Source organism: Anser anser (assembly GCF_964211835.1).
Source record: "Anser anser genome assembly, chromosome: 6".
Classification (NCBI taxonomy): domain Eukaryota; kingdom Metazoa; phylum Chordata; class Aves; order Anseriformes; family Anatidae; genus Anser; species Anser anser.
Genome location: NC_139726.1, coordinates 14,532,586 through 14,559,592, shown reverse-complemented (window position 1 = coordinate 14,559,592; position 27,007 = coordinate 14,532,586). Strand labels below are relative to the sequence as shown.

The 27,007-nt window shown below is 39.2% G+C and overlaps 1 protein-coding gene across 2 annotated transcripts in view; it reads left to right on the top strand.

The window, feature by feature from the left end:
- Positions 1-27,007, top strand: part of CLASP1 (cytoplasmic linker associated protein 1) — a 163,233-nt gene that overhangs the window by 104,811 nt on the left and 31,415 nt on the right. The window contains exons 24-32 of one of the 2 annotated variants that reach the window (XM_083841597.1): positions 2,678-2,781; positions 5,267-5,290; positions 6,235-6,479; positions 10,071-10,134; positions 11,536-11,699; positions 12,651-12,729; positions 13,473-13,616; positions 25,268-25,411; positions 26,699-26,805. In XM_083841597.1, coding sequence (XP_083697723.1) covers positions 2,678-2,781; positions 5,267-5,290; positions 6,235-6,479; positions 10,071-10,134; positions 11,536-11,699; positions 12,651-12,729; positions 13,473-13,616; positions 25,268-25,411; positions 26,699-26,805 — 1,075 coding nt within the window. The remainder of the gene's footprint in view (positions 1-2,677; positions 2,782-5,266; positions 5,291-6,234; positions 6,480-10,070; positions 10,135-11,535; positions 11,700-12,650; positions 12,730-13,472; positions 13,617-25,267; positions 25,412-26,698; positions 26,806-27,007) is intronic. The other variant, XM_083841598.1, reaches the window with a different exon arrangement.

The window sequence follows — 27,007 nt, the reverse complement described above, 5'->3', positions numbered from 1 at the left end:
GGGAAAAAAAAAGTTTGGGATTTTTCATCAAGTAACAAGCATAATTAATCTAGCTAGGGAGACAAGCAAATGTGGTCAGAGCTCACACTGCCCAGCTTATTTCTTGACATTAAGATTGGGCTTGCCTATACTGGTATTCCTGGAGTCAAATGTGTCCCCATCCCTACGTTAGAGATATGCAGAGGTCCCTCCTAAGATCTAATTCCTGCGTTCAGGTGTGGCAGCAGTGTGGGAGAACCCCAGGGTGACTTGGGTGTTATGAATTTAAAGATCACTGAAAGAATTATTTAAAAATAAAAAAATAAAAAATCCTGATAGCTATGGGGTCAGATAAAAGTCAGCATGCCATATTATACTTACTCAATTTGATTAAACAGCTCCATTTTATTTTGTGCTGGGTATTTAAACTGATCTACAATTGAATTACTTTGTCATTCTGTTCTTCATTTAAAAAACAAACAACAAAAAAACAAACTATCTACCCTTTTCTAATGTAATACTAAATTAACGTGAAAACAAGTAACAATGGTATTATATGATGCTATGTTATTTCTAAGCTATAAAGCCAAATTCTGATCTCAGGAAGACTTAAGTAACGTCATCTAGTTGGGTTCAAACATAAAACCGAGTCCACAACTTTGCAGCCCTCGTACTATACCAGGTGTAATTTGCACTTAGGAAAATACTTGTCTTCTCTACGTCGTTGCAGTATTTATCTCTGTAGCAGTGACTTTAGCTTCAATCTGACTTAATGCATTGCCATGTTCTCTGTGCTTCCATTAAGAGCATACGGATCTTTCCATGTTAGGGATGAAGTACCGTTTCAACTAAATATTGGAAATAATCTTCAACCCAAGTGCATTAAAAAAGGGGATAGTAATAACACACACAACTTTTATTTCTTTGTGAAATGTCATGATTTGATTACTTTTTGGCAGTAGTTTTAAGATGTTTGTTTTTGTTTTTGTTTTCCTCTTGTAATGTGTTTTGTAGAAAATGTGCTTTTGTTGTAAATCAGAAATGTCTTGTTTGGTTGCATAACTGGGAAACAGTAAGTTTTGCTAACGTTTCTGAAATACATGCTAATCTACATTTTTTTTTCTCAGTAAAATATTTTAGGTTTATCAAATCTTCCTTATTTTCCCCTCAGTAGCTTAATCCTTGCTCTGACATACTCAGGTACAGCTTTAAAGTTAGGATGGGAGACTGGCAAGCTTCAGTCTCAGATTTACCTTACGCAGGTCAGTGTGAGCTGATTTCCTTAAAAGAGATCTCAGTGCAGTAGGCTTCTAAAGAGAAAAGCATGCAGCTTTGTGATAAGTTTTTGAAAATAAATACAGTAAGCTGCTGAATATAACGTTCATTCTTGTGGAAACCCACAACGTAGTTACATATTTTAAGAAACAGTTGTTCTCCTTCATAAAATTAAATATAGATGAACTAATAAAAGTCCTACGTGACGATCTCTCTCTCTCTGGCTGCTTGATGACTGCATTCAGTGTGGGTCAGATGAAGGTCTATTAAATGGGTTCAGGCAGCTTGATTTGTGCACCTCTGCAATTGCTGGCAAAACTCTTATTGGCAGGGGACTGGTGTTAGGTATGTCCCAGAAGGAGTGAGCAAAGACAGCCCCTGGTGGAAGCAAAAACTCTGCTAAAAACCATCTCTTTCTGGTTATAGACGAGCCAGGAGTCCAGAAATAGTGCATCTCATCTCCTGTGATTTGGAAGTGCCGCGCTGCCAGAGCCCGGCCTGTGATCCTCAAGTCGCTCCTTCTGCCATGTCCCTGCTAGTGATGGCTTTCTGAATTCGGCTTTTGCTCAAAGATACTCATTTCAGTAACATTTTTCTCAGACTCTGGGCAAATGATAAAGTAAGCTAATTAGTACTGGGAATGTAAATGGCACTTTGGACCCAATCCTGTTGCTTTGGATGCCGTTGAGAGCTTTGCCATCAAATTCAAGGGGAGAAAGATGGTATTGTTTGATTAGAAAAAAAAAATCAGTTTTGGTTTGTCACAAAACTTTAAAATTGTATTTCAGTCCAATGTACATTTAAGCTGCTTCTCCAGAACAGAAATAAAACAAAAATTGGAGTCACCTCACAAACAAATAATAAACCTTTTATTTTTATTCTGGGGGGCATAGGGTGATATTCTACCGGTTAATCAAGCCTTACAACATAGGCTAATCTGCTGCTGCTAATCTCACGTCCTTGCCTGAGAAAAAGCTGCAGGATGGATGGATGAGTGCTCTGGTATTAACATGTCCTGACACCGGGCACGATTCTGTTTCTCTGAAGTTAATGAGAAGTTTTCTGTTCGTTTCTGAGAGAGCCAGGCTGGGGCCTGCATGTCTGCCTCCGACATTAAAATAAAACTGAAACAACTTCTGTTAAAAGGAAACACAAAATAGATACCCTTCTTCCCAGCTTAAAAAAAAAAGAAAAAGAAAAAGACATGCCCTGAGGATCTGGAATTGTCTCTGTGAGCCACCAAACAATAGTTTATTTCTTACTGTCATGGCAAACTCTGTAGAGTTGTGGATAAAAGAGTCTTTAATGAAAAAGCACTGAGAGTTCCCAGAGCCTTTGGGGAGTGCTGCTCAGACACCTGATTAGGATTCCAAGTGAATGTGAATTCATTTAACAATCCCTTTCAATGTTGTCTTTTGTGCAGACCGGTTTGGACTCGGACAGCCAGGCAGGATGCCTGCTTCTGTGAATGCCATGCGAGTCCTGAGCACAAGCACAGATCTGGAGGCTGCTGTGGCTGATGCACTGGTAAGAGGAAAAATACAAAATGCTTCCGACACCGGAAAGTGGCTTAAAGTTACCTGTACGTACGTTCTCATCTTTCTAAGTAGCTTTGTTCTGAATGTGCCAGTGTCTGATGCTGTAGAGTTAGTTACCTTGTGTTGTGTTGTGTTTGGGTACATTGGCAGCAGCATTCGTTTCCTCGTTCCACCTCAGTTCTCCGCAGTTAACAAACAGACTGAGGAGGCTCAATGCTGAGCTGCGGGATGGGTTGAGTCAGCTGTTTGGCTTTAACTTTGCTGTCAGAAGACATACGCAGCGACATAGGAGTGCTCAGCGCCTGCGGTGAAGGGATTTGCATTAATTCCATTAACTGCATGAGGATTTTGTCTGGAAAACGCAGTTTTCTCTTCTAGTGTCGATTCTGGATTCGGTTTCAAGAAGAGTTGAGAGCTCTGCCACTTCCTGCTCTGTTACTTGCACCTGGCTCATAGCTTGGCTTGTCTGTAACTGGTACCATCTCATGCAGTTAAACTGAAGTGTGTTTGTGTAGTGTGCTACCAGTGGTTTCTAAACATTTGGTGATTTATTACCATTTTTTAACTTTTATTGTCCTGTATAATCTTATTGTAGTATAAAATCTCTTGGGCAGAACCCAGAAAATGTCTTCTGCTCTTCCGAAGATGGGTGTTATCACAAGCCTTTGCATTTGTCTCAGGGGAAAGAGAGTGTGTAGAGGCAGGCGCAATTATTCTACAGCATTATCTGGGTACCAGTGTACCTTGGGTCTTCCTCAGCTCTAGACCTGAGCTGAGGGTAGGATTTCCTGATGTATCCAAGGCAGATATCTCAGATCTTCCCTCAAGAAAAAAACATTACCCCATAGTTTGTGAAAGATGCTCTTTTTTCTCCATTTCCTAGTTTACTTTCTCTAATGATGGCTAACATCATTTTCCTTTTTGTATTTGATTGTCAACCAGCTCACGTCGCTTCCTTTTCTAGAGTATTATTAGAGTACTCAGAGAAGTGTCTTTAAAAATAAATAAATCTCTTTTCATAAAAATAAAAAAGTGCTTCTGAATTATGCAGAGTTAGGACAGCATATCATAGATGGTACTGTTAGATTCAGGGGGCTAAATTGTTAGCCGGGTATTTTTGTTACCAAATTCAGCAGCTTGTGAGCCGGTTTCTGCTCTCAGCACCTCAAATTTGCCACTGTAGTTTTTCACAGCATAATTAAAGGTGATGGTTTGCCTGTGTAAATGAAATGAGACCTTATCCCAGAATGTGAACTGTTGGTGAATACTGGTTTCTTGTGGGAGAAGAGGGTCACGGTGGTGTTCCAATTCACTGCTGGTCACCAAGATCTCTCGGTGTGACTTAATCTGCAGCTATACTTACAGAGTTTTCTTTTAAATATTGTACTCTTTTAAACTAGGTAACGTTATACTGGAATGTTAAAATCTTATTTAAAGAGTTAAATGCTTAAAAGGGAAAGCCTTGAGTCTAGCTGGAGAGTAAGTAGTTCTGCTACCTTGGCTGATCAGTCTGAATTGGTATGATCTTAGGGGATGCTATACGATCTTATTTACCCCTTCTTTCCCACCACCCCAATTTGTTCTTTCTTAGTTGTCTTCTCTCAACAGGCAATTTACAGACAGCGTTTGGGCTCCTTTTGAGAGAGTAGCGTGATGCCAGCTTTTACCCAGCAGCCTTGTTCTCAGACAAGTATTCTTTTTCCTCCAGTAGGAAGTGAAAAGAACTCCAGAGATGGCCTTTGCCAAATACTCAAGTTTAAACAAAACACACAGTGGGTCATTCTATGACCTCTGCTCCATGCGTTACAGTTCTCATTGGATCCACTGCTTCTGTTCAGGAGCTGGACTTGGCCTAAAAGCACACTGTCTGTACTGTGAATCAGTGCTCGGATCTGTCAGAAAAGCTCAAAGGGTGATGGAAACTTTGGCGTTAAGGCCTTTAAGTCAGTGGTGCCAGCCAGGTTGTCTTTAAAGGAGCTAAGCTTCAAAAAAAAGTGCAGTGTAAGAACTGTGGGTTGAAAGAGAATCTGGTTAAGTGAAGTTGATTAAATGTGCTGTATTGTAGATAGTGGTTCCTTGACATCAGAATTTCTTTAAGATTCTAAAATCTAAAGCTAGCGATAACGTGTAGGGAAATAAATCACTCCCAAAAACCGGTATCTTCCAGAAGCAATGTTTCTGAAAAGCAGGCAGAGAGATGCTGCGTTTAGATCTGCCATCTGAAACTTATTAACAGATAATTTCACTTCCAAGCTCTCTAATAGAAATTGTAGGATATACGTGTTAGTGCAGCAGACAGGAAATAATGCCAGGCGTTATTATACCCACTTTTATTTTGCGTAAACTGTGTTTTTTTTAATTTGCTAAGACACATTTGCTATACATTTTTGTTGCAAAAACAAAAACCCTACATAAGCTTCTGACATAATTCTCTATGCTTTTTCCCACCCTTCAATATTTTCCTGCCTCTACAGCTGTTAGGAGACTCCAGGAGCAAGGTACTAGTGCTTTCTTGACTTTTTATTTCTACTTTCAAACTCTCCCCAGCCTGTTGCTAACACCCATGATACTGCACTTGAGTTAATTTCTACGCTTCATTCCTGCAGTCCTAGTGGAAGCAAAACTCTGCTGGCTTCACAAGTCTGAGAACTGCAGGACTGGACACTGGAAGGAATTCTGTAGCAAACACTGTAGAATATAGGCAATCTTCTCTGATACATTGTTGTATCAATCCTGTTCTGTTTAGGTTCATTTAAGAGTTTACGTTGTAGTATACAATTTGTTTTGCTATCAAAATTATTGTAACACCCATTCTGTAAGTACTGAGGTTGTTCAAGATGTTACCTAAGGGAATTAGGTCCCCTTATGCCATGCTATGGAAATGAGTGGGATTTGATTACTCAACTCCCTTAGGAACTTCTGTTTAAAATAAATAAATAAAAATCTTGCCCAAACTAACAGAGAAATTGTGATGGCCTGTATCCCAGTGCATTTCTAGAGTCACTTCATTATCAATATCAAAGTGACTGTGCATGCCGGCACAGATTCCTTCAGCTTTTTCTTCCTTATCTTTTTTCTTGAAATAGAGATTATATCATCACAATCTGTAACAATGAAACTGACCTTTATTTACAATAAAACAACATGTGTTTTCATTATTTGTAGCTAATTCCACTGGGCATAAGTATCTAGTTCTTGTGCTGGGGAAGGCAGTCCTTGCTCCCCCATTCATTTTAATGTTCTCCCTGAAATCACTGGGATCTGTCTTGCTCTACTGAGAGAGGTAAGCAGGCAGTGCTCGGTGACATCTATCTATATACATGTATGTCACTATAACAATAGCATTAATCTTCCTTTGTTAGTGGTTATAGATAGAACACTTTTCTTTGGGAATTGATGTAATTATATATAATTTACTTACACTGAATTTCCCCTCTTCCAGAAAAAGCCCGTGAGAAGAAGATATGAACCCTATGGGATGTACTCAGATGATGACGCTAACAGTGATGCATCAAGTGCTTGCTCCGAGCGCTCCTATGGTTCCAGGAATGGGGGCATTCCACACTACCTGCGGCAGACTGAAGATGTGGCTGAGGTCCTGAACCACTGTGCCAGCTCCAACTGGTCTGAAAGGAAGGAGGGGCTCATAGGTCTTCAGAACTTACTGAAAAGCCAGCGGACGCTGAGGTGACGTTCGTAGCTTTGTACTGTCTGTCATTCAAGGGAGATGGCTATAGCCAGAAGTCAGTATATGTACTTGCCTCGTGTAGACAGATAGTACCTTTAACAGCTGTGAAAGCTGTCTCCACAGTGTGGGAGTTAATTGCCTTCAGAAAAAAATGTAGCTGTCATCACTACTGTTTGTGTGAAATTTGTAGTAGTAATGTAGATGGGACTCAGGCATATGGTTTTCTATGCTCTGCCTTCTGCCTCCTGTTTGTTGCAGCACAGTGAGATTTCCCACAATGATGGTAATGTAAATTTACTCCAAGGGTGGTACTATTTTTACATTAGACCGTTTGAATCTTCAGTACTTTTTTTTCCCAGCAGCTTAGTTGGTGAAGCAAACACTTCATTATTCTAAAAACCACTCAGGGTGTGTGTATTTCAAAGATGAGATCAAATGATGTTCTCAGTGTGTTGGGTGTTCTTTGGCTCTTTATGAGGTCTGAGTTAGGCATAATTATTTGTGACTCTTTGTGAGCACATCAGGTTTAATTATTTGTAACTCTTGAAAAATCTTATATCAGAAACTTGAGTCTCCTGTAAATGGTGTAATTTACAATGTAGAGGGAAATTTCTTAAGGCAATGAAGTAGGTGTACCGACTCTGAAACTATAGTAGGAGAGAGACATTTTCACCTTGTAGAAAGCCAAATAAACCCTTCAAACGCCTTTGGCATGTCACCCATTAAAACAGATCTTAGAATTACGCAGTAGTCACAGGGAGACTTAATACAGCCATGTCATGCTAGCTATAGACAGCAAATCCCATTAACTAACTGGCTTTCATGCTACAGGCTTTTTACTCTTAAGTTTATGGTGAAAGAATTTGGAAACAAGTTGCTTCTTTTGGCTCCCTTGAAGATAGCATTCACAAATAGCTCTGATGTTTTAATTTTTGTTATGAATATTATAAACTTAATATAAATTAATATAAGTTTTATATAAAACTTAAATTATGACCAAGTTTATAAATGATTGTTGAATAGCTTACTGCCTACCTTCTTGGATTTGTGCAGTTGTTTCATTTTTAAAAGGTCTTCACACTAGCTGAAAATATTTGACAGCCCTTGATAACAGGCTGAATAAAAATGCACTGAGAGCTAGTCTGGAAAGGTTATTCTCCTGCCATAGTAAGTATATTCTAGCACTTCACATGATGTGATGCAGTCTGTAAGTGGGAAGTGCTTCAGGTTTTTAATATGGTAGTTACAGTTCCTAGGTCAGAGATGCCTTTTGATGTGGTCTATTTATGAGTATTTTAAAAATACTTCCTACATGAATGCTGTCTTTTTTCTTTTACTTTGTTTTAACAAGCTGTCTGAAAAAACTGTGGCACCTCATATACTTGCATGAAAAAGTTGGGTGAGACTCTGGCTGGGCCACAAAAGTGCAAGAGAGTAACCAAGGTTTTGTATATGTTGGGTGATAATTCCAAGGCAGGAAATGCTGAGAAGATCGGGCGATGGACTGTTTATCCACATTAGTAATTCTTAGCAGAAATGCCAATAGAACTAAACTGTTGTTTTCATTTCTGCTGGTTGCAGTGTTTGAATTGTGCTGCTGTCACTAGTCCCTTAAGCTAGCAAGTTTTCTTGGCACTGATCCTGAATAGTTTATAAACCTTTCCCAGAAACTACACCCTGCAGAGTTATTTTTTAAAAAAATTGATACTGTTTTTAGTTCTTTATATTTCCTTTCAGTTTGCTTTTGTTCTGCTTACACCTTGGTTCAGGGTTGTTTTGGTGTCTGTACTAATGATCAGATTGCTTCACCGTGTTCTCACGGCATCATGGAGAACATCACCAAGGTCATTAGTCCAAGTGGCAAGTCTGTCTGTCTTTAATTAAACCTGGTATCTTCTGTTGTGGTATAACACGTTTAACATAAAGCAGTGATGTGGCTAGGTTTTCTTTAGTACTCGGATCTGAAAGATCCTATGTAAGCAGTGAATTATATATCCAGAAAGATGAGCTTGCAAAGCACACACCTATCCTCATTGCTTCATCTAGCTTCGTGTGGCCTAGTTCTCTGAGGGTTCCCCAGTCAGGCCTTCCGAACAACACAAGGCCAGCAAATCCCTTAAGGAAATGTTCTTCCACTGCTTGTTTTTCAGTTTAGCGCTTGCTTTGTCACCTCAGCAAGATTTTGGAAAACAGATGCTTACGCATGCTGTCTTCGTATAACAGTTGTCCCCAAAGAAATTAATATTAAAGTAATAAATAGTTCATTCGGAGAGCAGCAGTCTGTATGAAGAGAGCATGGCAGGGCAGTTTAGAGACAGCGCAGTCTCAACCTGAATGAAGCTGACAGCTTGCTTCGGCATCGTTACAAGGACCTTTTCTTTACATCAAGCTCTTGGGCAGACCGTTGTCTTTGTGCCATTTTAAAATCTGATTACAAATCTGTTTGAAAAAATGTATTACTATGCTATAAACTACTATAATAGTTTACAGTAACTACTTATTACTATAAACAAGCTAACGTGAAACAGTTATAGACTACTCATATTCTGGCTATATATATCTGAAAATATATAGGTGAAATGTAAATTAACATCTTTCTGGAAAGAAGGTATATGTAATCACGATCTAAACAGCTCTTCTCTGAGCAATCAATGTGCATTTCAGTAGTTACTCTGGTTTCACAGTAGTTGTGAAAAATACCTAATCACATCCATAGTATGCAGGAAATATTACCTAATTGCTCTGTTTTCATTTGGACAGTGAACAAGCAAAATTTTGACATTCTTTGGCAGTTTGCATTGCAGCAGGAGTAGGACTTGTGTTTTTCAATACATTGCTAATAAGAGCTTTGGCACGAGTTTTGCATTTGACTCAAGCTTGGTATCTTACGAATAGACCACTCTTTACTAATTGTATAAAAAGAGTATTACTGAGCACCTAATCTCTTACTAATAGGAAAGTAAGTTTAATTATCTTCTGATTTAGTAGGTTGCCTACTTGATAGATTGTCATCAATTTCTATATGTTTGTCTACTCTCAGCCTCTGGAGTCTGTTCTGCTATATGTTAATACAATGCAATTCTAGACTGATTTCATTGAAGCTACTGAGAGCTACCAAAATATGTATGATTAGTATATACCCAAACAGCATGGAAGTTCTGGTTTCACTTGAAAAATTGAAATACCTGACAGAAAGGAAGCCTGAGGAACCTATTCCTAAGCTGCAAAAGCACAGTTTTTCTGTGAATCAGCAACCTTGATATATGCAGAAAGGAAATGTCTCCCAAGTACTCTCTTTTCAAGTTGTCTTCTGCAATCTATAGAAGAAAATGGAAGCAACAGAAAATAAAGTGGCTTCATGATTTTAAAGCATGTTTAAAGCATGTTTATTGGATTTCTTGTCATAACCCTGGTGATCACAGCAGCTGCAATGCCAGTTAAGGCTTCACCTAGAAAAAGGGTTTTTAGAAGTGTGACTTAAGTAATGTTTAAACAAACAAAATTAGATATTTCAGCTGTTACTATTTATCAGCTCTTTTTTGGCAACTGGAGCTTTAGCATTAATATTATTGTCTTATTATGTATTTTAGCCGAGTCGAGTTAAAAAGGCTTTGTGAAATATTTACTCGCATGTTTGCTGACCCTCACAGCAAGGTAAGATCACGATGACTGGCTCATTCTCTTGAATTAGCATGTGTGTATGTTTTACGTTGTTCCAAGATGAATATTCTTTATTTCTACCCCTGCCATCTGCTGGGGAAAACTGGCATTTATCAATTTCAGTTTTTATCTGTTTTACTCTGTAGGCAAGTGTCTCAATCTGTCTCCTGTTGCTAAGAACATATTACTCCATGCTTTCCAAAACCTTAATGCCTTTCGGGTGTCAGCTCCTTAAGTAAGAGGTTCAGTTTTATCTGTACTTCTCTAGGGATTTTCTTGGTGATATGCAATAGAGCGAGGTCTAAAGGGTAATAAACCATAGTTAAGCGTCTTGTCCTCTGGGGTTTGTATATACCTGCAAGCAGTATGGATTCTCATCAAGATGTTGTTTTGGATCTGTTTTATTTATTTTAAAACAACAACAATATACACACTTTGCCTTCTTTCTAACATTGTCCTTTGAAGTTGAAGGCTGTTCCCAGAATTTACAGGCATTTCTTAGAAAGAAGCAGGTTAGAGAATGGTGAAGGTGGGCCCATAAGCTTGTTCAGACCCAGAGTTATTTGTTTGCAAAATATTTCCCATTTATAGATAAGTTGATGGTTTATTACGCACTTGACCAATGTATGTTCTATGTGACAGTGGCCATCTCTCATCTTCACTGCCTTTAGAGAATTACTGCTGCAAATTCATTAGTTTTAAGTGTGAATATCAGCCACTAAATTGCTTCAATATAACTGAAGTCAAAGTTTGGTCCTTTGCTGTAAATTCAGGGTTCATTTCTGCCCACTGTCCTTTCTGAACTCTGTATTTGGGATGACATGTGGGACTGGAGTCTTGGAAGTCAGAATAAACTGGGAAGTGGGAAAGGACTTGGTAAAGTTTGGAGAAGGGTATACCAATCTTGGTAAAGATTGGAGAAGTTCTCCTGACTTGTTGACTTTAAAAGCATTGCTTTTCATGAGAGGAAACTGGATCTGATCCAAGGTATATAATGTTTTAAATAACTCTGAGAAGGTATTTTGTGTTAAGAAAATGTGAACTCTTAGTGAATGCATCTTTTATGTTGACAAATTGCATCTGAACAGTTGTGTTTGATCACTGCGTGCTAACGAGTGGTTTGTTTTGTTGCATGGCCTGCTTTGCCGTGGAATTCACAACAGAGAGTAAGTGTATTCTACCCTCTTCCTTCATTTGTTTCATGTGGTATTTTAATACAGCACATTCTAGATGTGTATTGTCTCTTTTTTCCGAAAAAATGTAGTCACTAAAATCATTCATTCATGAAACTGTCTATAACAATCATTCTGCAACTCGTATTTTAAATCCCTCTCCTTTGATTATTTTCAATTTAAAGCACAGCCTTCCTTTTTGTGACAGTTGTTTTGTTTATAGGTCTTCAGCATGTTTCTGGAAACCCTGGTTGATTTCATCATCATTCATAAAGATGACTTGCAGGATTGGCTTTTTGTTCTCCTGACACAGTTGCTAAAGAAAATGGGAGCAGATTTGCTGGGGTCTGTGCAAGCAAAAGTTCAAAAAGCTCTGGATGTTACCAGGTAGAGTACTCAGGTGGCAAATACTTTGTAGCTTTTTACAGGGTTACAGAAGGGCATCTGATGAACGTTGTAGAAAGCCAGCAGTGCCGTACATTTTGAGGTCTCAATCCTAAGGAACACCAGTATAAATGAGAACAAAACTATGTCACAATATTTAAAGCATAGAATTAAAAAGGTCTTCGTTTTTGATAGATAACTTTAAAGCATAACGATTAAAGTGTGTAACTGATCACATTTGTTTTTTTGGTGTGCATGTGTTTGGATATCAGTTTTCTTTTTGACTGATTGAAAATAATTGTTTGCAGTGTTGACAATATGAACAGTGCTTTAACACAAAGTACAGAGCATCTTACATGTGTTCAAACAATAATGCTAACGTCAGAATAAGACCTTGAAAGCTACTTCTTTTTGCACACCAGTTAGTTCTGTAGTCCATGCCCTCTTCTAAGGATGACTGGCACAGGACATAGTTACAATTAAGTTCAGCTTGTCCTGGAAAAGAGATAATAAATGAATAAGTAGTAGTAGGAGGAGATCATACTAGTAGGAATAGTTAGTTATCCAGGAGGAAACAAGACAGAGAAGAAAAAAGGAAGAAGAGAGAAATCAAAAACAGGCAGGAGCTCTGAGGGAAAGAGAAACCAGTCTGCTACTAGAGATAAGGGAAGAAATGAAGAGGGGATGGGCAGGTGTGCCAAAAACAGGATTAAGTGTACAGAAGTCAGTTAGAGTAACAGCATATAAAGGTATTGATTTAGCAGTGTTTTGTCAGTATTAAAAGAGTAATCAGGTGACCCTTAAACTTGAGTTTCTCTGAATGGTTGATGGTAAACTTAGGAAGAAAAGCATGATAGGTGCTGAACTCTGTTATGTAAGTTTTTATGTATTGAGTTAATTTAGCCCTGGAAGTGTGTGCAGCATTACATTTTTGCCTTTGTTTTCTTTGGACAGGGATTCTTTTCCATTTGATCAACAGTTTAACATTTTGATGAGGTTTATTGTGGATCAGACCCAAACACCAAACCTCAAGGTCAGTATCAGGCCTTTTCGCTGAAGCATAAACGTGGTTATTTTAGTTTGCCATGGCAGGTATAATTAAAGTGGAAGAAACCTGTCTGTGCAGGACAGCAGGGACCAGGCTCAGTCTGGACAGCTAGAGAGCTGAGACCCTAAGCAAACCTTAACAAGTGTTTGTTGCACAGAACATACATAATGCATGTAGGGTTTGGGGAAGAAACAGAGCTTTCTGTTACTGAATCTTCTTAATGGCGTACTGTTGTGCAGATTGTTTTTCAGGAGGCTGCCGTTCCAAGGCTATAGGTACACAGTAAACTCTGGAAATGATACATAATTGTTTCAGAGACAGGAATGTACAGGATGCCAAATGACTAGTGCTCTTTCTCCCATGTCCCAAAGTTTAAATCTTTTGAGGCTCCAGCCTCATGAGAGGCACCTGGAACAGTAACCATGGGCATGAAGCACCCCGCAGAACTTTAAAATATTCAACATGGGTGGAAACAGTGTGGTGATTTGCTTGCACAAGTGGACATATTTTAAGCCAGTTCTGATATGCCATTCCAGACTCACTACACAAAACTTTTCCTGGGTAGAAAGTTGCTTTTGGTTTTGAAATGTGACATGGAGACACGGCACAGGGATATTTTTTCCCAAGTAAGGCATAAGTCTTGTCAATCTGCAGCAATGTCTGTTTATTACGGGATAATTCTATTTTTGCCAGCTCATGGGATTAACAAATACGTCTTCACTTCTCAGGTGAAAGTTGCTATCCTGAAGTATATTGAGTCCTTGGCAAGACAGATGGATCCAACAGACTTTGTGAACTCCAGTGAGACAAGACTTGCTGTATCTAGAATTATAACTTGGACAACAGAACCAAAGAGCTCAGATGTGAGAAAGGTAAGGCAGAATGATGAAGTATTGGCAGTAGTTATTCTTTCTAAAAAGAGAAAAAGATTAAAAAAAAAAAAGTCGTAAAGGTAATTAAAAATTCAGTGGTTTGAGTCATACATACCTTGCCTTCCAAACCAAATTGCCTATTCAGTAAAGACACATTTCTGAAGCATCTCTTCATAGATATTTTTATCTAGTTAGGTACTTAGCTGTCTGACTTTAACTACTATTACCACACAAAGGGGCTCACAGTTTAAAAATGTGCTTTTTATTGAGCAGTCTGGAAATATCTATAGATTTTTGTTTATTTAGATGCTTTGTAGACTGAAATGAAATCTAGCACAGCTTCTGCATTGTGATATTGTTAAAAGAAACTAAACAAATCAGTAAGCTGCCAAGGGTTCTCAACTCTTTTCTTTTTTCCAGATTGAGATAAACAGTTTTTAAAATTGACACATTTAGGTCAGTCCTAGATAATACAGTTAACTTGTTCTTTTTTTTCGTTGCTGTAGATGCAAGTGCCAGGTAAGCTAAAATGGAGCACGTAGTGATACTCATCTCTCCCAAGAGAAAAATGAGACTTTGTTTGATGTACTTGGCATCTGTAACAACTAAAATTACCTCCAATTCCCCCCAAAATAATAATAAATAAATAGAAGAGAAAAAGTCATATCAGAATATACAAATTGTGTGAAATTTTTATGCTCTACATACACTTAGATTAGTATTTTATAACTTTAGAAATAAAATTATTTTTGATTATTTGATTCTGATGAATTGATCATTGGGTATCAAAGGTACCGCACCTCATTATTCAATATATGTGAATATATATGAATTCAATATATAGGATATTCAATATTCATTATCTGATAGCTGGCAAGACTTCAAAGAAGCTTTTTGTGTGCACGCTTTTTGCTTTCTTGCATACATTTGATTGGATGTAGAGAAAAATGTCTCATCTATTTTTTAGAAGACTTTCTCCAGGGGTTATTTGCTCTAGCATGACTGCAATTTGTACAAAGTAGTCTCAGAGAGTCCTAAAAGAGTGACTTAACTCCTAGAATTAAATCTGGAATGTGCATTTTCCTTTTGATATTTTCGTATACAAAGACAGAAAGAATTAACAAAAGAGCAGTTTCTTCCCTTTTACAGTTCAAGTAAACTCCTAGCAGTTGACTCTGCTAGTGGCAGGCAAGAGGGAGTTATAAATTAATTTAACTAGAATAATACGTTGAAAAGCAAATAGCAAAAGTTTTGCATGTTGCTCAGCAGAAGAAATATTCCACCATTAGAGGTCATCATTGCTGCATGCAAAGTTGAGTGAACGGTATCTCTGCAGCAGCTGAAAATTTGGCTGTTAGCTGTGAAGTCATGATGTGGGAAGTGTGTGTTCACAGTGCAGTGTCTGTCTCAAAGACTTGCAGAGCTCTGGTAAAAACTTGCAACAAGCTCCACCTGAGCAGTACCTGGGCTTTGGGGGCTGATAAGAGATTACTGAATCCAAATTCTCTTTATTAAATCTGCACGGGACTTGGATTTGCCTCTGATGCCTGTAGCTTTCAAATTATTGCGCAGTTAGGCTAATTTGGGATACTAAAAATGAATGCCCAGGTGATCTCTATTTCATCATACAGTTGCTGTACTATGATTTTATTAAGAGCATAGTACAAACCAAAGGCTTTAGAAGAAACACTGCTAGAAAGGATTTATAAGCAATCGTTGGCCATAATCTCTGTCAGGACTATAGTTAACAGACTAATAAATTCATTATGCAGTAACGAACAGGATTACAAGGGCTAACCCAGACAGGTGAAATGTTCTGAAGAACACAATTAAAATTGTCCTCCATTTTTTGGAGGCTACAACCTGGAAAAAAGTACCGCTTTTTATATCAGGAAGATTCATTGTCGTGGAAGGGATTACTGCAGATAACCTTCAAGGTCTGAGGTTCTCTAAGTGCAGAGCAGACCATGCGATTGAAAACATCGTCATAGTCTAAACATGGGTAGAAAGAGAACCAACTAAGACTACAGAGTTTCAGGTACTACAGGAGGCCTGTAACAACTATAAAATAAGATACTTTTCCAATAGAATCTGGATTTGAGATAATCTGTGCAATTGACTCAGCTCCTGTAAAGACAGGCGCCAACTTTATTTTTGGTACTGAGGAGTCTTGGCTGTCGTAGTCTAGTCCTTGTATACCACTGCAACTGATGATAGAACAGCAATGCCAGTGCTCAACTGCTTGTGAAGGCAACAGCTCTTCCTACAAGAAACTTAGTCACACAGGCACTGTGATTCTTACCTAGATTTAAATTACTGAATGCTATCTTAATGCAAGTAGCATTTGGGTGTGTGGTGGCCATACTATCCTGTCTGGATTTTACCTTACTAGAGATGGTAAAACAAAGTTGCTCATGCTAGTAGCAAAATATATAAAAGATTGCTGTCAGTTAATATGTAAAGCATGTGGCTATTATGTGCACATGGCAATTTGTCATGCAGATTTTATCCTATGGTAGCAATCAAGGAATCTGTTCAAGAAATGGCTTATATTATCAGCCAGTAGTAGGATTATCCTTCTACTAGTGATATCAGTGTCCATCACTGTTTTGTATGTGATGGTCATGGAGATCCCAGCCCGCCGTAGTGTTATGATACTGGAGAAAAATAGAACAAAAAGTGGCATCTAGTCCAAAGACCTTTTTCAAACTGAACAATATGTCTTTATTAATAAACTTTGCATATTCTTATGATGACAGCTTAAGCACACTTAATGGGCACGATTAACCTGTCTGACGTCTGACTTGGACTATGGTTCATGTTTTATAGCTAGTCAAAATGAGAAAGAAACTTAGTCAAAGGAAATGCTGTCGTGCATAAAGTGCTTTATGTTCTCATATTAAATAATATCTATCTAGCTAAACATGAACTCTGTTACCAAAAGAAAAAAAAGTACTCTGATGAACATAGAGTTGGTACTGACAAAATGGCATGATTCCCTCTCAGGGTAGAAACCATTTAAGCTGTTGAAAATAGCAATGAATTATGTATGGTCAAAATTATTGTCAGGCGTTAAGTTGTAAATAAGGTGATCTGCAATGTGTTGGGGGTAAATATTTGTCTTGTTTTAAAGATGGTTAATACTTCTGGGTGTTTACCATGCATTTAAGTTAAGGGTCACTTCCTGCAAACAGTAGAAGAAAGGTGAAAGACATTTGTCCTTTATGCTGAACAAAAGCTATTAGGTGGAAACAGATTGTGCTACATTGCAGAGCAAACTAAGATGGGGTTCAAATGTTGCCCTCGGATGCAGTGAGAGCACCTGTTGGTAATTTCTGCACATGCAGCTGAATCCTGGTTCTTCCCTAAGCAGAACATGTCATTGGGCAGGGCATAGATCTACGTGACACTAAATACTAGTGTCTAAACGTGTCTGCATTTTGTTTTCCTCTCTATTAACAGGGTGTTAATTATGTTGAATTTTTGTAAAAAGTAAATAAATAATATATATATATATATATAGGATTTGGTAAAATCATTCTACAAAAGGCAGTTAATTACCACACAGAAAAATAGCACAAAATGGTAACCCAGTTAATGACCGGTCTGAGGACATGGTCAGTGACTGCACCGTGCTATCACTAATACTGCTAGCAAAGTTATTTTGCAATCCTTATAAACGTAAAATTCGTACTGAATTTGGATTGCAGGATTGGGCTCTGCGTGAGAAAATACTTTGATTTTGGAAAGGAGGCATCAATTTAGGAGTGGAAATCCGAATGAGGGCTTCTAATTTGACTCAGGCCAAAGCCTAAGGAAGCCTTGTGTCCAAGGCTCGGGTGAATGGAAGTTTTTATTAAACATGAGCACTCAGTGTCGCAGAGGGGTGGGGTGTCTGTGAGGGCATGCAGGATCTTGGTATTTGGACTTGGCACAGGTTGAAGGGGAACAAGGCCTCCCAAGGTGAAGGGCCAGTGCCACTGCCTGCTGTCCTGGCAATCAGCCTGCTCGTAACAGTAAATGAAAAGATCTGTTTTGCATGATTATGATTTGGGCTACAAATCTCAGGGAAGAAGAAATTGTCCTTTGTGCCAGGTATCCTGCCTCGCTTCTCTGTTGATGAAACATTCATATGGTAGTTTTATTTTACAAGCCTGATTTTATTTTTACACATTATGGGCAACCTTGTGTCATGTGCACATCGTGTTCTGCCTTCCACTTACGTAACTGGGGAAACTTTTTTTTTCCCCAACTGTCACCCTTATAACTGGGTTTGGCTGGGCTGCCCTTGAGTACAGACAGTGCATGGGACTAGGTAAGAAACTAGACGTGTTGTAGTGAATCAAAAAGCTCAGTAGAGTGCTTGTATTACTTGGATTTTCATGAAGATCAAGTCCCCCTCAGACCAAGGGGTAGTAGGGCGGTCCTTGGGTTGTCACTTAGCTTGCAGATGAAGTCTAGAGATGTCCAAAGAAAACGTGTTTGGGACCAATTCTTTTAATAACTGGTTAGTCAGGAAACTGAGTTAGTCTGGAAGATTTCAAAGAAAGCCGCAGCAATATGCTCAAACAAGCAACAGATATTTCTTCAACTAGTAGTCCCAGATGTTGTTTCTCAAGAAATATTGAATATTGTCACTTTGAAAGGGAAACGATACCTAAAACCTGAAGAAACTTTGGGCAAAATAATGCTTCAGTGTCTATAACAGACAGAACAGACAGAAGAGCAAACACTACTAAGGAAATGAAATTGGACTCCTTTGCAGCTTGATGTCACGAAACCTCTAAAATCTCTGCTGGAGCTCGAATTTTCTATTTAGTGTCAGGCTGAGTCGAGCAATTCTGTGACAGAAATTTCACTGCAAAAGCACGCCCAAAGACTCCTGGTGAGCTGACACGGCATCATTCATCCTTAAGCGTTGGGCAATGAATACTGCTGACCAAGGCCTGTTACAGTAGCAGTGGCGGAGAGGGCATTTACACCAATGCTTTTGAATGGCAAATCGTTTTAATATTCCCCAGTAGGCAGGGCCTCGCCTCTCTGGCTTGGAGGGCTCTCCAGCATTTTTGCAATATGCCTACAACTTGCGTGTCTCGTTGACTCTGTTAAGGATCAAGTTACCAGAGAACCAGGCCTTAGGGTTTGATCTCAGGCTTACGGACTGTGTCCGTACTTCTGAGACCAGCCTTTTAGTCAAAGGAGATTTCTAAAGAAGTCAGACAAGGTCTAAATGCAAAGAACTACTCATTTCAGGCATTTTAACTTAGTTGGTGTTAGGGGAAAAATAGTGTAATGTATCAAAACTGACACTTGGTGGACTTGGGTATTTACTTGGTTTAATGCTATTAGAACAAAAAAGATCTTGGTGTTCTAACTATGTTTCCAAAACAGTAGCCCTTGTTTTCTGTTTGTTTTGAAATTGATGCTAGAGAGCTATGAGAGCCCAAATATTTTTAGTGTACGCAGTGTAAGGTAAATCGCTTTTCCCAGCATTAGTTGCAAGAAAATCATCGCATGCTTGTTGGAAACACAGTCTCAGAGCTAGATTTCCTTAAAGTGAATCTCTTGGATTTGTACAGCCTTATAGGATCCTCTAATGCTCAGCTTTTAATAGAAGCAGTTACCTTTTCTCAGTTTGCTTCAAACTGGAAGTGCCTGATGTTATGAGATAAGAAATTGCTTCATAAAATGTGAATACTCATGCTTATATTGTGTGCATGGGCATAATATTTTTGTGTACGTGCCATGTATAGAAAAACATATGCACACCTTATGTAGGTATAAGTGACAGGTCTATTTTGAAAATCAGGATTTGAAACTCCTTGCAGTTTAAAGGGCATGTTTTTGTTACAAACTATCTTCAGAAAATTTTCTTCCTCCTTTTACAAGCTTCCTCCTTTCTTCCTCCATTTTACAAGTTTACATGTGGGAATCACCCCCTCAGAATTCAGACCTACATCATGCCAGGCGTACCATAGGAGCTCCTTCAACCCATTTCTACTTCACATGCCATTTCACAACAAGCAGTTATTCACAGTAGCCTTCATCAGCTTTACTTCTGGGATAACATCTGGCTCTCCTGAAGTAATCTGAACACAAGTCTTTGCTGTGACCAGGTGACAAAAGAACAACATGCATAAGGAGTCGTAATCCATCCTAGAGCTGTAATGAGAATGTGGTGATTCAGTGCTGCATAGGTCTAGTTGGCACTTGTTTGAGATGCCTTTGACACATGTAATGCAACCATCTGGGACTTGTAAAAACCTTTCATGATATATTGTGTGCTGTATAAAACAGTGTGGATTTAATCTGTATATTAATTCTATATGTAAATCTGTTTAAAAACAATTTCTTCCTTTTCAGGATATGGATGTAAACAGCATATTCTAATACAAATCTTTTGGGAATATGTGTATTTAAAAACTGGAAATCAAGCTAACGTGCTTGAGTTATGTATGAACTGATGAAGATGTTTCATATTACCATATCAGTAATGTGGATGTCTCTTCTCATCTGATTATAGACCCAAAAAGGGAACAAAGAGGCGGTCTTGTTTGGCAGCCATTTTTTTTTTTAGCTTAGTGCCCAATCACAGTTAATTTTCTACTGGAAAATACACCTCAATAATGCTTGTTTAAAGCCCCTAAACACTCTCAGTGAAAGTGAATTAACTCACTTAACATCAGCTGCGCTCATCAGAGGATTGAAGCATTGCCATATGCCAATGTGTGCTAATACAATCTGCCTAATGTGTCTCCGTTGCCTCCTGATCTTTGTGGATCTATATTTGATCTGCATTTTAGTGTAAGTCCAAGGGACATGAGAGAGTGTGTGTCTCTGTTCCAGTATGCCTTACATTACCAAAACCACATTTACCCTAGGCTGGATGGTGAAATGAATAAAGCATACAGAGTATATTTTTCAACAGTGAGTAGACGTGCACCTTCTTCAGACTAATCACATTATAGAAGGTGTCTGTAGACAGCGTTGGTCTATTAGACTGACGTCCAGGCTGGAGTCAGGAGTTTGCAAGTTCTCAAATGTATCTTCCTCTGAACTCTCTGAGGCCCGTCTGCAAGGATGGGCACGGGCAGATGCAGGCTCCTCTTCCTGGGATGTCCTGGTGCCATCTCAGAGCAGCATGCCACCGAGGCTCTGCACCTCAGCAGGGCTTCTCAAGCAGTTATGGAGATTGTCAGGAAGCTGCCAAAATAACACTTTGTAGGAGCTCTAAGGGATGGATGATCAGTAAACATGAGAGTTGTGGCTGAATTTAACTTTCAGTCACTGCTGCCCTCTGCTGAAAGGAATGCTCCTGTAGGTAAATCAAATATTAATGCTTTTTGTTTCTTGAGATTAAGCAAGCAACTGATTAAAACGCTTCTGCAAAAAGATAGCATGTGTACTGTTTAGATGATTTAGTTGAAATGCCTTCTTTAAATAATATCAACTTTCCTGTTTGTTAAACCCAGACCATGCATAGTTGGGTAGGTGAGGATTTGCCAGCTAGGACAACTGCAGCTTCCTCAGGGCCCGGTGAAGGAAACTTGGAAGAGAAATGTAAACAGGTAGACTAAAAGCTATGTGTACTAATCACACTAATCTAGTTTGCAGTCTCAATGGTCTAGCTGTGTAAAGAGACCTTGACTAGGTGCCTGAAGAAAGTGTGTCTGTGTGTCAAGTAATTTTTGGCTTTGTGCTTTTCTGTTACTTTTTGTTTTTGTGTCTCAACAGTTTGGGGTCCTCCCCTTTTATGGGGCTGATAATGTGGTGAGCCCATCACTGATACAGATTTGAGTAACTTGAAAACTGTTTTCAAATAGTTCAGGCAAGTAGCTGCTCATTCCGCTTGGTTGTTATCGGACCAGCTGCAGTAGCAACCATAAGGTGCTTGTATTCAGCTTAGGCCACTGACAGCATTACCCCTTAACATTTTTCCAGTTAGCCTGATCATTCTGCATAATGAGCCCAAGCTGCTTCAAAAAGTCTTTAATATATTTCAACTAATTTGCAGAGGTTACTGGATTCTAATAAAATAATAATTTTTAAAAAAGGCGAAACAACTACAGCAACAAAACCTTCCAAGTTGCAAAAGCACTTGTGTCCCTTTAGCAGCTGGCAGTTAGACAGCATGACTTTTGCATTGGCATAAATATGAAACTTTGGGAGCTGTTGCCAGCTTGTGGAACCTGATCTCTTGCTGCATTGTTATAAGGAAAATAATGAAGTTGCATAAGCAATCCTTTGCAAATGATTCAACAACCTGACATGGAGCCAGACCCCCTCACTAGCACAGGCAGGCTATTTACTGGGGTTTCTCTAGCTCGAGCCAGCAGAGAACTGCCTCGTTAAGATTAGATAATCTATAGGGTCTACATTATTTCTTGCTGAAAGGAGATGGATTGGTGTTCCGTGGTAATAGTACAGGAACGCAAGGGCAAAGGGAAATTCAGGTATTGCTCTCTTCAAATTATATGTCATCAAGCATGAGTGTTGCATGGAGAATGTTGGTATGTTATGTACAGAAGTAAGATTTTTGTTACAGGTTTGTTTTAATTTCCTTCAGTAATCTAGTGAAACAAGGACCAAGATTTTCAGAAATGACCAGTGATTATGAAAATGCTCTCTAATCAGTCACAGGCTGAGAATTCACAGATTTTAAAGCTCAAAGGGCTATTTGAAGGAGAAAAAAAGCCCTTCTACTAGGTAATGTATACTAAATGAGGACTATTTAAAAACAACACAGCCAAGATTAAACTGCATAGCTCCGCCGTTGCTTTTGAGAGCTTTACTGGAGCACCACTCACAGGCTGTAGTAGTCCTTGGCTTTATTTCAAACAATATAGACCATAGGTCTGCTTGCTTTGAGGCTGCGTAAGAGTATACGCGTTGTGAGCCACTGTGCAGCCCCCCATTCAAAGCCCAGTGACCTACTTGCAGGCAGTAACAAAGCTACTGGAGAGCACAGTGTACACAAAATACTGGCAGCCTGGCAGAGAGTGCTAAAAACAAGCTGTGGTCTGTGCAAAGAGGGAGGGTGGACACAGTTCTGTTTTCATTACAGCCAAGACAAAGAAGTGAAACAAAACTGAGTTGATTTATGGGAGCTGAAAGTTTTCAGCGATTCCTGTAGTGCAGCATCAGTGCTGTCGGTGTCTGTGTGTCAGGGTTAACCTGTACCAGTTAGGTAACCCTCTGCTTCAATGGGAAGCCACAGGATCAGAGTCCCTGGAGGAGCTTTGGTGAAATTCTTGCTCAGAGATCTGTGAGATGCTTTTTGGCCCCTCTGGCACACCACAAGAAAGATACTTCCAGAATACCGCGTTATAGACAGCGCATGGTCTTGTGCCTTTTTGGCTGTTTTTACACAGGAGTTTTCCAAGGTTGATCTTATTTTTAACCCATTGATGACACGTGGTACAACGGTATCTTAAATCTTTTCCTGCCTCGCTGTGCCCTGGGCAGCACCTGGCTGCTAGAATATCTCCAGGTGTTCTAGTCTTTGAGCAATCTTTAAACCTGGGAACCTTCTTGATCAATTTTCCTTTTTTTTTTTTTTATCCTCACGTCCATGAGGTCTGCTTGTTCTGACACAAGATCTGCATGTCCATTTCCTAACAGTTCAGGATGTGCATGGTGTTCACAAATGTGACTGTATGTTGGCATGACTTGTCACTTTGCATTCAGTTCAACATGCTGATCTTGAGGTCTTGTTCACAGTAATATTTTTATTACAGAAAATAGTGTGCTGGTGAAACCTTTAAAGTTCTTTGATCACGGCTGACAGAAATACACGTGCCTGTTGGATACCATGCAAGCTTCCTGACAGAGCTGCCCAAAACTCAGGCCAGATGATGGTAGAGCCTGCAGTTAAGAAAGCCACAGGAAAAAATTATCTCCCTGCTTCTCATCTGTAGATCTTAGTGCAAAGTGATTGATGACGTGCTGTGTTTCTGTTCAAGTCAGTGGGAGTTCTGGCAGGAGGCAGCATGATCTATCTGAAATGAAGAGTCTGAAGACCTGTTTGTTGCAGTCCGTGGAAGCCAATCGAGTGTTGTGTGCCTCAGTTTCTTTGTTGGCTATATGGAAAGGATGTTACTTGTTAAACTTTGAGATCTACAGACGGAAAATGTTTTTATACACAAAGCTGTGTTGCTGCACATTGACCAGATGAGCAGAAGGATCAGCGTAGCTTGAACTGCAATTTGTATACTGAAACAATGAGGTGCTTTGATGCTCCTCCACTATGAAAGGGTTTCTGTGTACCCAAGTTCATCATCTGCTAACAGATTCCTCTTCACAGGGAACTGCAGATACACTTAATTATCACAACTTTACAAACGCGTTATTTACTAAAAGTTCCTTCTCCTTTGAGTTGATGAGAATAATGAATGTACAGTTATCCCCACAATAGTGAACTATATTTTTGCTCTCTTTAAAGTTATTTTTCATTTTTAGGAAATTTTGGAAAGTTCCCAAAGGGTAAGACACAAGTGTCTCCTCTTCCTAAGCCTGTTTGTGTGCTGTTCCAAAATAAAAGCACAAGTAGTCTCACTTCTTACCCTGTTAGCTTAAGGCACTGCTTTGTATCCAGATATATATTCTGGACTTTGGTGTGTCAATGGATAGACCACAGTTGGAGAAGGTGGTACTGCAGATGTCCTCCACCATGGCTTTATTTTTACTGTTCTTATAATCACTTTTTTGTATTGTATCTTAATATATTCTCAAGGCAGGGGCAGAAGGAAGCAGGATTGGTGCAATCCACATGGGTTATATGTTGCTGGGGAAATCTAGTTAGGAACATGTGATATTAATTACTCCTGTAGATCTGCATTCGGTGATTTATTCTGCTTTCATTCCCATTTTATCCCATTGTCTTAGTTCAGGACGTGCAGAGCTTTATGTTTACTTACGGAGTTAGTGGAGATCCTGTTCTGCCAGCAGCTCTTCAGACAGATACGGCAAAACCCTTTACAGTGAAAGTAATGGTGAAATTGCCAGTTGTTTTGGTGGTATGCTGGTTACACTCTCTAAATTTAGGGAGTCTGGTGGGGTTTTTAGCCTGTCTAGGGAAGAGGGAAAGGTTTTTCTCCCCCTCTTGGTAGATCTTCCACTTAAGCCAGACTTCTGTTGCTGAAACAGCCTCAATGGTGAGGCAAGGAAAGGTGGGAAAACAGGAGCAGGGATTGTCTGATACAACAAAGTTGTTGGATCCTTAGGAAGAGAAGTGGGGTGGGAAGAGAACTCTAGTCCCTTTTGCACTTAGAATAAATAATATGGGAATGACAAATTGTAGTTCTAGATTCTTCATACTTATCTGAACGTTTTTGCAGTGACTTTTCAATGAAAATATGTGCTGGACAAGAGAATAAGATTTTTCTCACTAGCTGTGAGCTAGTACACACCTGAGTACACCGTACACATCTGAGGAATTACTGATATAATTAACGATATAAACGGCAAAGTGTATTGTAAGCTCAAAGAACTGAAAAGGTAACGGTAGCAGTTAGTAATTCCTTGCGACGCATGACGAGGAATATGTCAGAAGTTTAATATGGAGTTTAAATGAAACAAGTATTTACCATAATGATTGTTGCCAACAGAACGCATGCTCAGACTAAAAACCGGTGATCTTTTCTTCTTTTCAGGCAGCGCAAATAGTCCTGATTTCCCTCTTCGAACTGAACACTCCTGAGTTTACCATGTTACTTGGTGCCTTGCCAAAAACATTCCAGGACGGTGCTACCAAGCTCCTGCACAACCACCTCAAGAACTCCAGTAACACCAGTGTGGTGAGAGCCTGTGTTATTGCAAACAGCAGAGCACTAAGGCGGCAGCTCCCTGATAAGCTGTTGCAGATGTTCAGTAGTATAAACTGTCTGTAGCTGTTGTCTTGAAGCAATAGGACAGCAAAGGCTTCTGTTTGGTGTTGCTTTAATAGGGACTGTTAAAACTAATAATTCAGTTATTTTTAAGTTTAATACAGCCATTACAAGTGTAGATTTCAAAAAAAAAAATGCTGAGAAGAACATTCATTGGGTTCATTGGGTTTATGCTTTCAAGTCAGTGGTGCTTTTGAAAATTCTGCCAGTAATGAACTTTTGGCTAAAGCAGAGATCCTGATCCCTCAGATTTACTGGGTGTACTGCTACTATTAAAATCAGTTTAATTGATGATATATTGTCCATACAAAAGCTTGCAACATCTTTAATTTGACCTACCAGGTCTCCTCAGTTGACAATTGTTACCTTCTGTTTTGATTTTATGTAGAGCGCTTGCATATTTTAATTTCTCTGAAAATACATTAATAGAAAATTAAATTGTGCTTCTAAACCTTTTTTCCCCTCACAGCAGGAAGGATTAGGATATTTTTTGTCTTTTTCATGTGAAATCTTGTGAAATTTACTGGAATTTGAACCCTCCCATCTTTGCCCTTCCATAAAGACAAATAGACCTTTGTGTAAGCTAGAATTACAGTGTTAGGCTTCCAGGAGAAAGGACTGGAGTCTCTAGTCCCTTCTACCTCGTTTAACTTCCTCTTGTGTGAATTGAGTCAGAATCGGGAACGGTTTCTACTCATTTTGCTGCAATATAAATGATTACGCAGGCCAGTGGAAAAATGATAAGTTAGATTGCTTGCTTATGCTCATAACAAGCACAATCCGAATGCGTTAGGCAATGCGTAAAATAGCTGCATAATTAAATTGTTAAATTGCCAGGGTAATGGTCTGCATACTTTGGAGCCTGGAAAATAGTGTCTGAGAACCTGGGTAGCTTGGTGGATTGCTAAACCATTCTTCTGGCTATGTTGGCATACATGCTGCAGAGTTAAAATTACAGTTTCTTTGGATTGTAGAAAAGTGTGTATGTGCTTCTCGATCCTCTAGCAGTATGTTCAAGAATGTATTTCTGACTACATGAGCCATGGTTGCAGATTTTTAGGTTAGGAGCAAGAACCAAAACTCCTCTAAGCTTGTCTAGCGCAAACAAAGGCAATATTTGGACCTGTTGCTGTTGCTGTGTACGACTCTGTGTCTTGCAACACACTGCTAATCCCTGTCTTCCTGCTTCTGTGCCAGGGTTCTCCCAGCAATACCCTTGGTCGGACTCCTTCCCGGCACTCCAGCAGCAGAACCAGCCCCTTAACTTCACCCACCAACTGTTCCCATGGTGGGCTGTCTCCAAGGTAATGTGGCAGGTTAATTAAACCACTTACAAAATATTAAAGGGTTTCAACACTGAGCGTGCATTTTCAAAATGTGACTCACTTTGAAAACAAAGGAGACACCAAAGGTTTACAGTAAATTGCTCCAACGGAACAGGCTTTGAACACGGTAATATGTCGTTGGTGATTGCCTTCAGTGTTTGAGTCCTCGTGTTGATCTGTG